Source organism: Vitis vinifera, chromosome 18 (assembly GCF_030704535.1).
Source record: "Vitis vinifera cultivar Pinot Noir 40024 chromosome 18, ASM3070453v1".
NCBI lineage: Eukaryota > Viridiplantae > Streptophyta > Magnoliopsida > Vitales > Vitaceae > Vitis > Vitis vinifera.
In genome coordinates, this window is record NC_081822.1 from 12677164 (window position 1) to 12689201 (window position 12038).

The following is a 12038-nucleotide window of genomic DNA, read 5'->3' on the forward strand; positions in this document are numbered from 1 at the left end:
GAGTTTAGGGGTAGGAAGATGTTTGGAATGGGGGGCTTTGAATTCAAGGGGTGCGGCGGGAGGGTTGTGGTGTTCTGGGATAATAGGGTGCTGCAGTTGGAGGAAATGGAGGTGGATAATTATTCAGTTTCATGTCGCTTCAAGAATGTTGAGGATGGTTTTTGCTGGGTGTTTTCAGGAGTGTATGGGCCCTCTGTGAAGGTGGAGAGAGAGGAGTTTCTGAGTGAACTGGGGGCCATCAGAGGGTTGTGGAATGAGCCGTGGCGTGTTGCTGGTGACTTCAACATGATAAGATTCCCTTATGAGCGGAGTCGAGGAGGCCGCCTGTCCCCATCAATGCGGAGATTCACAGAAGTGATAGAGGAGTTAGAGTTAAGGGATTTGCCCCTTCAGGGGGGGATGTTCACGTGGAGTGGAGGTCTTAATAATCTCTTAAAGTCGAGAATTGATCGGTTTCTTATCTCTGAAGATTGGGAAGTTCATTTTCAGGGGTGTATTCAAGGTGTTTTGGCTAGACCAGTATCTAATCATTCTCCAATTATTCTTGATGGAGAGGGGATGAGGAGAGGGCCCACGCCTTTCAGATTCGAGAACATGTGGCTGAAAGAGGAAGGCTTTAAAGAGGTTTTGAGAAAATGGTGGGAGGGGATCCAGGTTAGTGGGTCAGCCAGTTACATTTTGAGCGAGAAATTAAAGGTTTTAAAACCGATTCTTAAAAATTGGAATAAGGAGGTTTTCGGTCAGGTTACTGTTAAGAAGCAAGAGGCTTGGTATTCAATGGATTTCTGGGATAAGGAAAAGAGGGTTCGCGTGTTGTCTTTGGAAGAAGAAGAAGCCAGGAAAGAGGCAAGAGAGATGTATAAAAAGTGGGTCTTTTTAGAAGAAATGTCATGGAGGCAAAAGTCCAGGGAAATTTGGCTGAAAAGGGGGGATAGAAACACAAGGTTTTTTCATCAGATGGCTAATGCTCATAGAAGAAGGAATTAGATGAATAGAGTCAAAGTGAATGGGAGATGGTACAATGAGGAAAGGGAGATCAAAGAGGAGGTTTGCAGGGTGTACCAGGGGCTGCTGGCAGATCCGGGGGGGTGGAAGCCCAAGATAGATGCCTTGATGTTTGAAAGGTTGGAAGAGGGGGATGTGGAGGGGCTGGAGAAGCCTTTCACGGAGGAGGAGGTTTTTAGGGCACTGTCAGATTGTTATGGCGAGAAAGCACCAGGCCTTGACGGTTTTTCAATGGCTTTTTGGCAATTTTCGTGGGAATTTGTTAAAGAGGAGGTAATGAACTTCTTCAGGCAGTTCCATGAGACTGGGAGCTTTGTAAGAAGTTTGAATGCAACTTTCCTAGTGCTGATTCCTAAGAAAGGGGGGGCAGAGGACTTGAAGGATTTTAGGCCAATTAGCTTGGTGGGATGGTTGTATAAGTGGCTAGCTAAGGTGTTGGCTAATAGAATGAAGGGTGTTTTAGCTAAGGTCATCTCAACGTCCCAAAATGCTTTTGTGGAGGGACGGCAGATCATGGACGTAGTGCTGGTCGCTAATGAAGCAATTGACTCCATTGTGAAAAGCAATAGAGGGGTGATTCTCTGTAAATTAGACATTGAGAAAGCCTATGATCACATGGACTGGGATTTTCTTTTAGCGGTGATGGAGAAGATGGGGTTTGGGGAAAGATGGTGCAGGTGGATAAAGTGGTGTTTATCCACTGTTAGGTATTCAGTTATGGTGAATAGAAGCCCTACGGGTTTTTTCCAAAGCTCAAGGGGGTTAAGGCAAGGAGACCCCCTGTCGCCTTACTTATTTGTAGTGGTGATGGAGCCCTTTAGTGTTTTGATAAAGAGAGCAGTGGTTGGAGGTTTCTTGTCGCCTTGTTTGATTCGGGGAAGAAAAGGCAAAGGGGTCCAGATATCACATTTGTTGTTTGCTGATGATACGCCGATATTTTATGAAGCAAAGGAGGATCAGTTGTTGTATTTGGGCTGGTTGTTAATGTGGTTTGAGGCAATTTCAGGGTTAAGAGCAAATCTGGAGAAAAGTGAACTGATTCCGGTTGGTAGAGTCGAGAATGCGGATGAGTTGGCTGATGAGTTCGGTTACAAGGTGGGAAAACTGCCTTCCACTTATCTAGGAATGCCGTTGGGTGCTCCGTTTAAATGTGTTGCAGCATGGGATGGAATAGAAGAAAGATTCAGAAAGAAATTGGCTATGTGGAAACGTCAGTACATTTCAAAAGGGGGGAGGATTACTTTAGTACGCAGTACCTTGTCAAATTTGCCGATTTATTTTCTGTCTATTTTCTAGATGCCTAGAGTGGTTAGAATCAGATTGGAGAAGATTCAAAGGGACTTTTTGTGGGGGTGGCGGGGCTCTTGAGCAAAAACCACACTTAGTAAGATGGTCAATTGTGTGTTTAGACAAAAGAAGCAGAGGGTTGGGGGTTAAGAGTCTTGGGGCCTTCAATAGGGCTCTCCTTGGCAAATGGGTTTGGCGCTTTGCAAATGAAAGAAAGGCACTTTGGAACCAAGTGATCAGAGGGAAATACAGGGAGGAAAGAGGAGGGTGGAGATCTTGTGAGACTAGGGAGGCCTACGGAGTTGGGTTGTGGAAGGCAATAAGTAAAATGGGACATCTAGTAACCCCTTCTTTTGGCTTTGTGGTGGGTGATGGTGAGAAGGTGAAGTTTTGGAAAGACAAATGGTGTGAAACCATCCATTTGAGCGAGGCTTTTCCTTCTTTATTTGCTTTAGCTTCGAACAAAGAGGCTTGGGTAAATGAAGTGTGGACAACCGAGGGGGAAAGGGGGGGAAGTTGGAACCCTTGTTTCAATAGACCTTTCAATGATTGGGAATTGGAAGAAGTGGAAAGGCTATTTTGTTGCTTGGAGGGGAAGAAGGTTAGGGGGAATGAGGAGAATAGGGTGAAGTGGATGGCATCAAAGGATGGGGATTTCCCGGTGAAATCTTTGTATAGGACCATGCAGCCGGGGTCTCTTGCTTTTTTCCCTTCGAAGATTATATGGAACTCTTGTGTGCAGCCCAAATTGAGCTTTTTTGCGTGGGAGGCTTCTTGGGGGAGAGTTCTAACCTTGGATCGCTTGCAAAAGAGGGGTTGGGTTATGACAAATAGATGTTTTTTATGCCATAAGAGTGAGGAGTCAATTGACCACCTTCTTATTCATTGTGAAAAAACAAGGGAAGTATGGATGGTGTTCCTTTCCTTTTTTGGAGTTTCGTGGGTTTTTCCTCTTTCGGTCAAGGAAACCCTTTTAGGATGGAGGGGCTCTTTTGTGGGAAAGAAAAGGAAGGTGGCGTGGCAATTGAGACCGTTATGCTTGTTTTGGGTTATATGGAAGGCTAGAAATTCAATTGCATTTGAGGATTGTGGGCTGTCTATTCAAAGGCTAAAAGTATCTTTTGTGTATTTATTGTGGTCGGAAACCAAATTGTGGATAAAAGATGGTCCTTCGACCTTAATAGAATTTATAGAGTGGGTGTGTATGCGTTAAGGGAGAGGATTTTTTTGTTTTGCCTTGTCCTTTGTTGTATGGGCCCTTTTGTAAGGGGGTAAGTCCCTTTATACTATAATTCGGTGGGTCGCTACTTTAGCGCCTCTTTGCAATACAATCATATACTTATTGATCAAAAAAAAAAACAAGTCTAATTACAATTTATTTTTCCTTTTGTAGGATAGTATCTCCGTCTCAATTTTTGGACTAGAGAGGAGAAACTGCCTTGCGTGAATGACACCTAAAAGGGTGGGTTGTCACACTTTCACTCATCTAAGATTTGACCTTTGGGTGAAAACTCCTCAGCTTTGAAATTCTATAACCCAGAGGCAGTTGAGGCTAAGCTGATATTTTGCTACAAGAGAGAATTCACACTATGTCCTCACTAGCTAGTTGCAAATATTATTCATTTACAATAATGATAAACAAAATAGACCAACTAGTTGATAAAGAAGAGACTTGGACTTGTAAACATGAAGAGAATTTGGCATTGGCAATGCCCTATCCAAAAACAATTTTCTCACGTAAAACTTCTTTTCATATTACCCAGAACCTAATAACTTTTGGCATAAACCGACCTTTGAGAAAACAATATAAACATGAAAACAGGTAGACCTCCCATGTAAACAATACCAACATGCAGTTAATTAAGGCATTGCATGTGACTAAGAATGGTCTCCCAAATATGAGTGGGACATCATTGTCCCCTTCAGGAATGAGTTGTGTGTATCTAGGACCATGAATACTACTGGATAGTAGAATTTATCCATTTATACTAATCTGAAGGATTTATCCCTTCTAAAATTTGTCCTCCATCAATCTGACACAATCCTAAGGCCTGAGTTCTGTTTTTATAACCAAATCATGTGGATCACAAGGAAAATGTTAACCCTAAGGGTTTGGATTCAATTATGCTAATTCCTAAGTGCAACTTGTGTAACTTGAAGCCTACATAAACAGTATAACCCAAATGGAACTCATTGCCCTATCAGAGTGGATGTAAACTCACCGTATATAATTCATTTTGTGAAACAAAAGAGTTATCAGAGAACCACTGTTCCAGACTTTTTAACAGACATCCAATTTCTTCCTGACTTCATCAAGTTATAGATTGATAGCTTGTTAACCGGACCAATGACCTTGAACCGGCAATGCCAATTCCATTGCAAATAACTTCATTTAATGAAGGGAAATAACAAAGGATAGTTAAGTTGGAGAACATTAGAATTTTTGTGAAAAGTGGAAACCACAAGAAACTTGAGGAATGCATAGAACATTTTTAATTAAGCTTCATATGTTAAAGAGAACAATACGAGACACTAACACCGACCCAACTTGACCTCTACAAATGAGAAAATATGTGCATCAAGGTTATTGCGGGGATTAAAATAGCTGATTTTTTAATATTTCAAGAAAATTCAGGAAAGCATAGGAATTAATCTTCATATGTTGAAGTGAACATTATGAGACCCTAGCACATACTCAACTTGACCTCAACAAATGAGAAAATATGTGCATGAAGGCAATATAAGAACATGCTGAGCTTAGAAAGGGGTAGTTTGACCAACTTTCAAAGTTTAAACTCCACAACTATCATAGAACTTCCATGGATGCACCGCATGTGCATGTGCACACATGTGCGCATGTTAAAGGAATAGGAATATTCAGATTCTCGAAAAACAAAAATAGAAATTTAGTCTGCAGTAACACATCATTGCATAACTCCACAAAAAAAAAAAAGGCATGGACCATGAAAAGGATGCCATAGACATTACAATGAAAGAACCTGCATAATTATCAGTCTATCACATTGTGAATACAGATACCTCCTATTACAACAGAAAGTTTCACACAACCACATAACAAATTCTAGATATGGTCGTGTCTAGCCTGTATTTACTGTGCATTTCTCTAAGTGGCAGCCATAAAGCAGGATTCTCATGCTATACACTGAAAAAATAAAACTACAAGAACTTAATGTTCAATTGAAATAACAGAGAAGTGATTAATTACCTTCCCAATGGCACTGCTCAATTTAGCAAAAGCTTCTACTTGCAGGAAGTCAGGTAATACCTGCACCAAAAACATTATCAATGAAGCTTAAAATTACAAACCCATAAAGTATCATATGGATAACTTACTTCTGCACTTGAAGCTGCATAGTTTGATAATCTCTCCATTAGTTGAGACAACACTGTCTTGATGTCAACAGTAGGCTGAGAATTAAAACGACGTCATGAAAAGCAAATACGTCAATAGGCTGTCTTTACCATTTTGAAGAAGAACAAATACAGTCTAAGATTTCCTGATAAAGTACCTAATATATACCTCTATAACAAGAATCTACTACCTGCATAAATTTTTCCTACCTAGTGTGGAAACTTCATCATTCAAGTAGGAAAAAATTTCTCCACCCATGCCACCCAAAAAGGAGACATAAGATTAACCATTTTACATGATTATTTACACATCCAATTTTAACATGTTACAATTTCTTTATAGGAACCCTTTTATGATATAGATGAGTAAAGAAAGGCAATTAAATGCACATGGCCTATACCATGATCCTTATGATGTTTGAGCAGGTTTTCACTTCTATGAATTGAGCAACCGTGAATTTAGGAAAATATTGATATGTATATTTCTGTTTAAAAATCTTGGAAAACCAAGATGCATAATAATGGAATTCATTTTCAAGAAAAGAAATATGTATTCCTACTTCATCCAACAAAGAAATCAAGGGTTGGAAACAACCCAAAGGTTTTAAAAGTTCAGCAGAAAAACAAGAATTAGATTTGAGAGCCTGCTAGGTGAAATTTAAAAAAAAATAAAAAATAAAAAAAGGCGTACAGATTCTAATATCTGAAAAGGGAAATGATCACAAGTATGTAGCAAGGTACTCACCTGAAGTTGGGGGCAAGCACCTAACAACGTCTCAAGTGTCTGCAAGTGGTACTCATCAGGAAATACCTGAATTATGCAATCCATCAAATAATATTGTGCAAGCTCATCTTTACAGTTGACCACCTGTGCAAAGAGATTTCAATGCAGATTCTACAGATGGTTAGCCAGCAGTAATGGTGGCTTCTAAATCAGAAAGAAATGCTGAGAGAGAAGATTAGTAGACCTGCTCTAAGACCCTGGGAAGAACAGTATCTTTATACATTTCAAGGTCAATACCCTCAATCTGACTGAGAACATGTAGATTCTTCCCAACCTACAAAGAAAATACAGGACAGCACCATAACTTCTCTATAGACACTGCTCCAACTAGTGGTATTACATAGACCCAGATTATCTGATCTTACAAGATCCCGAAGTTCACTTCTTTCCTTTTCCTGTTTCTCTTTTGCCCGGCCAGGTCCCTGCAGACCAGAAAGCCCGATTGAAGGCCTCAACTCAGGATCACCAAAGAGTATATGATTCACAAGGACCATAACACCTGCATGGCCAACAATCATGCCGGCATGATTCATTTTTTTACCTCTATGGCATGCAAGTACTGTGGTGCCATGTATGTCCAAGAATGATGGTAGACAACAGTTGAAATATTGTACAACGAACCTGATGCTGCATGCGAACCCAAAGTTTATTCATCTCTGTGAAGTTCTGTAGTACAAATTCTACAGCATCCATGACAGTGTCAGCATCTCTGTACAGAAAAAAAATGGCAATTGCAAGTCAGTCCTTAATCACAAAATCAAATCTAATCCAATCCAAATTATTTAATACATCACATCATTCTTTTAATGATGTATTGAAGGTTGAGACCTCCATCAAGATACCATTTATGATACTCCTCTAGGGAGGAAATCCATGTGGTACTTGTTTTACAATTAATGTGTTAATATCATACATTTTTTAATAGTAAAAACATTTTGGGTTTTGGAGGACTTCCTTGAGGTAGGATTCTTCAATGCATTACTAGCCTCACTTTGATTTGAACTCTTTAGCAGGAAAGGAACACAAGGACTTCTAATTATGGGTGAGGTCTGTGGAAGCAGTTTGAGACCTGTTTTACTTCTTTTCTTTCCTTTGGGTTTCCTATAGTAAAGCTTTTGTAGGCACCCTTTCAACCTTGTTTTGCTTGATTGGAACCTAGTGCGTACAACCACAACATTGATTAAGGATGCACTTCTTCAAAGGTTACTGCATCCAATAGTTTTTGTTAAGCTAAATTTTGGCGGGTGTTTAGGGATTGGAAGGTTACTGAATGACCATTTTGGCACAGTGGTAAAAGCATTTTCTAAATCTGTTGGACATGGTTCCAGCCCTTGAGGCAGGGATTCCAGCCCTTTTGGAGGGTTTGTTGTAGGTGACAGCTTTGGCCCTCTCCATTCCCCTGGTATAAGAAGATTCTACTATTATTATCCCCCTTTTTTTTATTTGGGCAAATAAGAGTATTATTAACAATTTCTAATCAAAAGAAGGCCCGATTAAAGTACATAAGAAGTATACAAAGGTGCCAAAAGGGCAATGAGATGAAGAGATTAACAAAAAACACCTCTCCCATTAGAAAAAAAAAAGGTCTAACCAATAAACAAAATCTAAAATAGATATAGAGGCTTCCTCTAAAGACTTAATAACCTACAGCCAGAGGAGAGCACAAGAAGGAGATTTTGAGAGCTTGATCTAATTGTTCTTCACTAACAAAAGTTCTACTATTCCACTCCTTCAAAATGGTCTAAAATAACCACAAAGGGGCAGCCCTCGACACTTTCATGTGCTTCTCCTCCCCAAAAGGTATCCTGCCAATTTGATAAAGTTTTTCTGACTATAGAAGGCAAAACCCATTCAACTTTAAACAATAATTGTCATAAAATTCTCGTTTTAACACAATGAACAAGGACATGATTAGTTGATTCCTCCCTAACTTTATAAAGACTACATCTATTCACCAAAGTCCACATAGGCACCCAAAATAGAAAGAGGACCATGGAAGTTTGTTGGGTGGTTTCACCAAATTATTGATATTTCTCTAGTGTTGGAATATTCCTTCTATTGGTTTTCTCACTTAGGCAATCATGCGGCCGTTACGTTAGCAAAGAGTGGAGTAGGACATTTGGTTTTTACCTCAATGATAGTGTGTATTGTCCTAACTAGTTAAAAATCTTAGATGGATTTGCCTTTTTGAACTTGTATACACCCATTTTCATTTTTATTAGACCTTGTAGACTTTGTATAGTGGTGTTTATGCTTGTCAGAAGGATTTCTCATTTTCTTTTTACTTCTATTCCAATGCATTGAAATAGCTTTTTTGATAAAAAATACTAAAAAGGTTAAATTATATGTTACGACATAGATTAGCATTCTTCATATATGTTAAAGAAAGTAGCTTTTAGCACTCTGTACACATGCCGCATGCTTATTATGCATGCACACAGTTCCTACTGTTTAGAAGGATGAATTCCTATCTCCACAAACCCTTATCAAGATAAGTTGTCACCTCCATGATTGTCATTGTTGATTGTATCATTAATATCTTTATTGATATTCCAAAATTAGTAATTTCTTGGATATCCATTTTTTTGAAGGTTATGGTATGTTTTCTGAATGCCCAAATAATATTCAATATATAAAGATATCAACCAAAAATTCAAAAATGGTGTACAAACATACAAGCCTTTTTTTGATAGATGGTATACAAACACACAAATTTGAAACTATCAACAACTAACATGAAGAGATCCACTTTAAGGAAAAGTAAAGAAACATAAATGAGTTATCTCCTTACCCTTCATAGTCAGAGCCAATGTCAGGTAATTTATCTCTACTGACTTGAGAAAGGTAACTTCTTAAGAAAAGTCCACGTATAGGATGTTGAATACCACGGCACATTTCCACAAGATCTTTAAGGACATCCTTAGGAGGAGCCTCCTTTGATTTGATATATACAGATCCTACCGTACATAAGAGATACCTGATAAATCAACAACACATATTCATATGCTCTAGAATTGGAGATGGCATATTTAAAAATTGCATATGCTAACATACAGACTAAAATACAAACTTCAAGCAGACATGCATTAAAAAAAAAGTGATGGAGAATACAGTTCTAAATAACTTGAATAGCCCAAGTGGCAGGTTCCAGTTAATAGAGTGAGTCACTCCTTGCATATTTCCAAAAGCATCTGAAATACTTTACAATAACTACTACATTACTTGTTTAAAGCACCAGAATGAACATAATCAACAACAAAGTCAGCATAAACTAACTAGCTGTGCATGAACACAATATCTACCATAACAAACATAATGCTAGTATGCCACTATCCATGACCAGATAAGATAAATGATTAACTAAAAATGTAGACTACTTTTGAAGTACCAGCATATTTCCTATTAAAAAATGGATGTTATGTTAGAAATAAGATGAGATTCACAATCGTGAGAGAATAGAACTGACTGAGCTACTACTGAAAAATAGACCTTTCAAAGAACAGTAGGCTGTAGGCAGCAGATCTGATTTAATCTAAGATTGGTTTAATCTTTAAGACCTGTACAAAAGAGTTTTAACTTATAACAAAACAAGAGAAGCAGATCACACTGGGCAACAATTATGATAAAAATATGAGGACCATACTTGGGCACCATTTTACAGCCTGAATTTCATGCAAAGCCTTGAATCAAAACTAAGACACCCATGTCATGATTACTTATGTCCTTCCTTCTGGTAAATTTCCATTCTTTATTTTTTAATTCTTTAGGATCCAGCTCTGAACTTAGTTCTGGCAGTGCTTAATCTATCTGATGAGGCAAAACATACCATTTAGCAAATTTTAAATGTGCTCAACAAAGTAAGGAAAAGCCCATTTGATCTCAACTTAAATCATCCATAATAATTAACAGTGGTATTTTCCTGTCCATCCAGGCCATGTTTTCGGAGTTAGACAAGACCGAATTATTGGACCTCTAGAATCTTCCAGCAATCTAAGTTCTAGAAGTTGAGGTGCTGGTTTTGGAAGCAACCCAGTCTATATAATGGGTTTATGTCATTAATTACATTTAATGAATTTGGATTAATAATTGCATCAGTTATTTTCGTTTTTCAGATGATAAACCAAAGTTTCACAATTTCTTTTTATTTTATTTTTTTATCAAAAATCATTGGGTTGACTCATGAATCAGCAGTCTTAACTGGTTTGACAGTCAGCACAGAAATAAAGAACTTTCCCGCCTGAGCCCTGATCCAGGACTAAAGCCATTGCTACCCATAACATTCCAAGACCATGTAGAACTGCTCTAACAAGTTCCCAATATATTTGATCATTTCCTTAAAGTATGGTCACCATTTGTTAATAGGTGTTGAACTTGATGGATTTGCACCAATTTAGTAACACATAAAGTAGCAATTGGAAGAAGAAGACACGATTGGAGAATTAATTGATTCAGTCTTCAAACTTACAGTCTAGGCAATATGTTTCCGGCATGCTGAACTAGCTCATACAGATCAATGATAGAACAACCATGCCTGCTTTCGTCCTTAAAGAATATCTCCAGCTTCCTCAATTCATCAAAAGCTCGCATATCTAATGCACCAAACGCAATTCAAATTCAAACAAAACAAAAGATCGAAATAGCGCACAAAGGCGAGATAGTCGATGATAAAGATCTCACAGAGTTCGTAGTATTTGTGAGGAGAGAGTCTAGAAGTCCGAAGCTCCGACAGCATCTGAGCGGAGTACTTGAGGACTTCTCTGAGATTGTTGGAGTCCTGAATCAAAACCGGGAAAATTAGGGTTTCTATGAAATTAGGGTTTGGAAACTCAGAATTCAATTAAATTACCACAGAACGATGCATATAAAAGGCGTTGTGTTGAATCCCAGCGATCCCTTCGGCAAGCCATTTATCCTCGTCCTCTGCTATGTTCGATATCATCTTCTACCAGTGCCTGGAGAGGACCTTCACAGCGGAGACCGCCTCTCCCCGGAATGATTTCTCCAGTAACAAATTCCCAAAGTCAGTAAGGCAAATCACGTGAGCCGCGACCGCTCCAGATTTATAACGGCTATAGTGATTTTGGAGGAGAAACGTGGGTGAGAGTCGAGACTGCGCTGCAAATGCAGTGGCTCGGGGCTGTGACCCTGTGACCCTGGCCCGTGGTTTCGTGCCCACTTAGTCTATCTTGACCTACGAGATTCCCGGGATGCCATCTTCATTTTTACCACCAGCTTTTACCGCTCTGGTAAAATTACGGATGATGGGAGGAGGATCATCTTTAAATTAAGGATAAAAAAATTTTGACATTAGAAAAACGTGAAAAGAAGTATGACTAAGAAGCTTAGCATTAATCGTTTAAAAGAAGTGTCTCAAAGAAATAGTATCCAAGGTTGTATCGTTTTTTTGTCAACATGCAGAACTTATTGTAAACTTTTTAATGATGCATCTTTAGTATGGTAATGGAATATTTGTCCTAATATGATGAAAAAAAATAAAAAATTAAGTCACGTAACATGTGAAGATTAATTTTATTTACCTTCCCTCAGGTATTGATTAAATACACTTAATTCTTATTGATTTGAAATTTCA

The 12038-nt window shown here is 38.6% G+C and overlaps 1 protein-coding gene across 1 annotated transcript in view; it reads right to left on the reverse strand.

Annotated features, from left to right (window-relative positions):
* The window catches only part of LOC100243826 (vacuolar protein sorting-associated protein 35B), a 28206-nt gene extending 16454 nt beyond the window's left edge, over positions 1-11752 (reverse strand). The window contains exons 1-10 of the mRNA XM_002272191.5: positions 11295-11752; positions 11126-11222; positions 10914-11037; positions 9240-9425; positions 7070-7157; positions 6814-6870; positions 6633-6722; positions 6410-6532; positions 5647-5721; positions 5519-5578 (exon numbers count right to left, since the gene is read on the reverse strand). Coding sequence (XP_002272227.1) covers positions 5519-5578; positions 5647-5721; positions 6410-6532; positions 6633-6722; positions 6814-6870; positions 7070-7157; positions 9240-9425; positions 10914-11037; positions 11126-11222; positions 11295-11387 — 993 coding nt within the window. The 5' untranslated portion in view covers positions 11388-11752. The remainder of the gene's footprint in view (positions 1-5518; positions 5579-5646; positions 5722-6409; positions 6533-6632; positions 6723-6813; positions 6871-7069; positions 7158-9239; positions 9426-10913; positions 11038-11125; positions 11223-11294) is intronic.
* Positions 11753-12038: the final 286 nt, after the last annotated feature.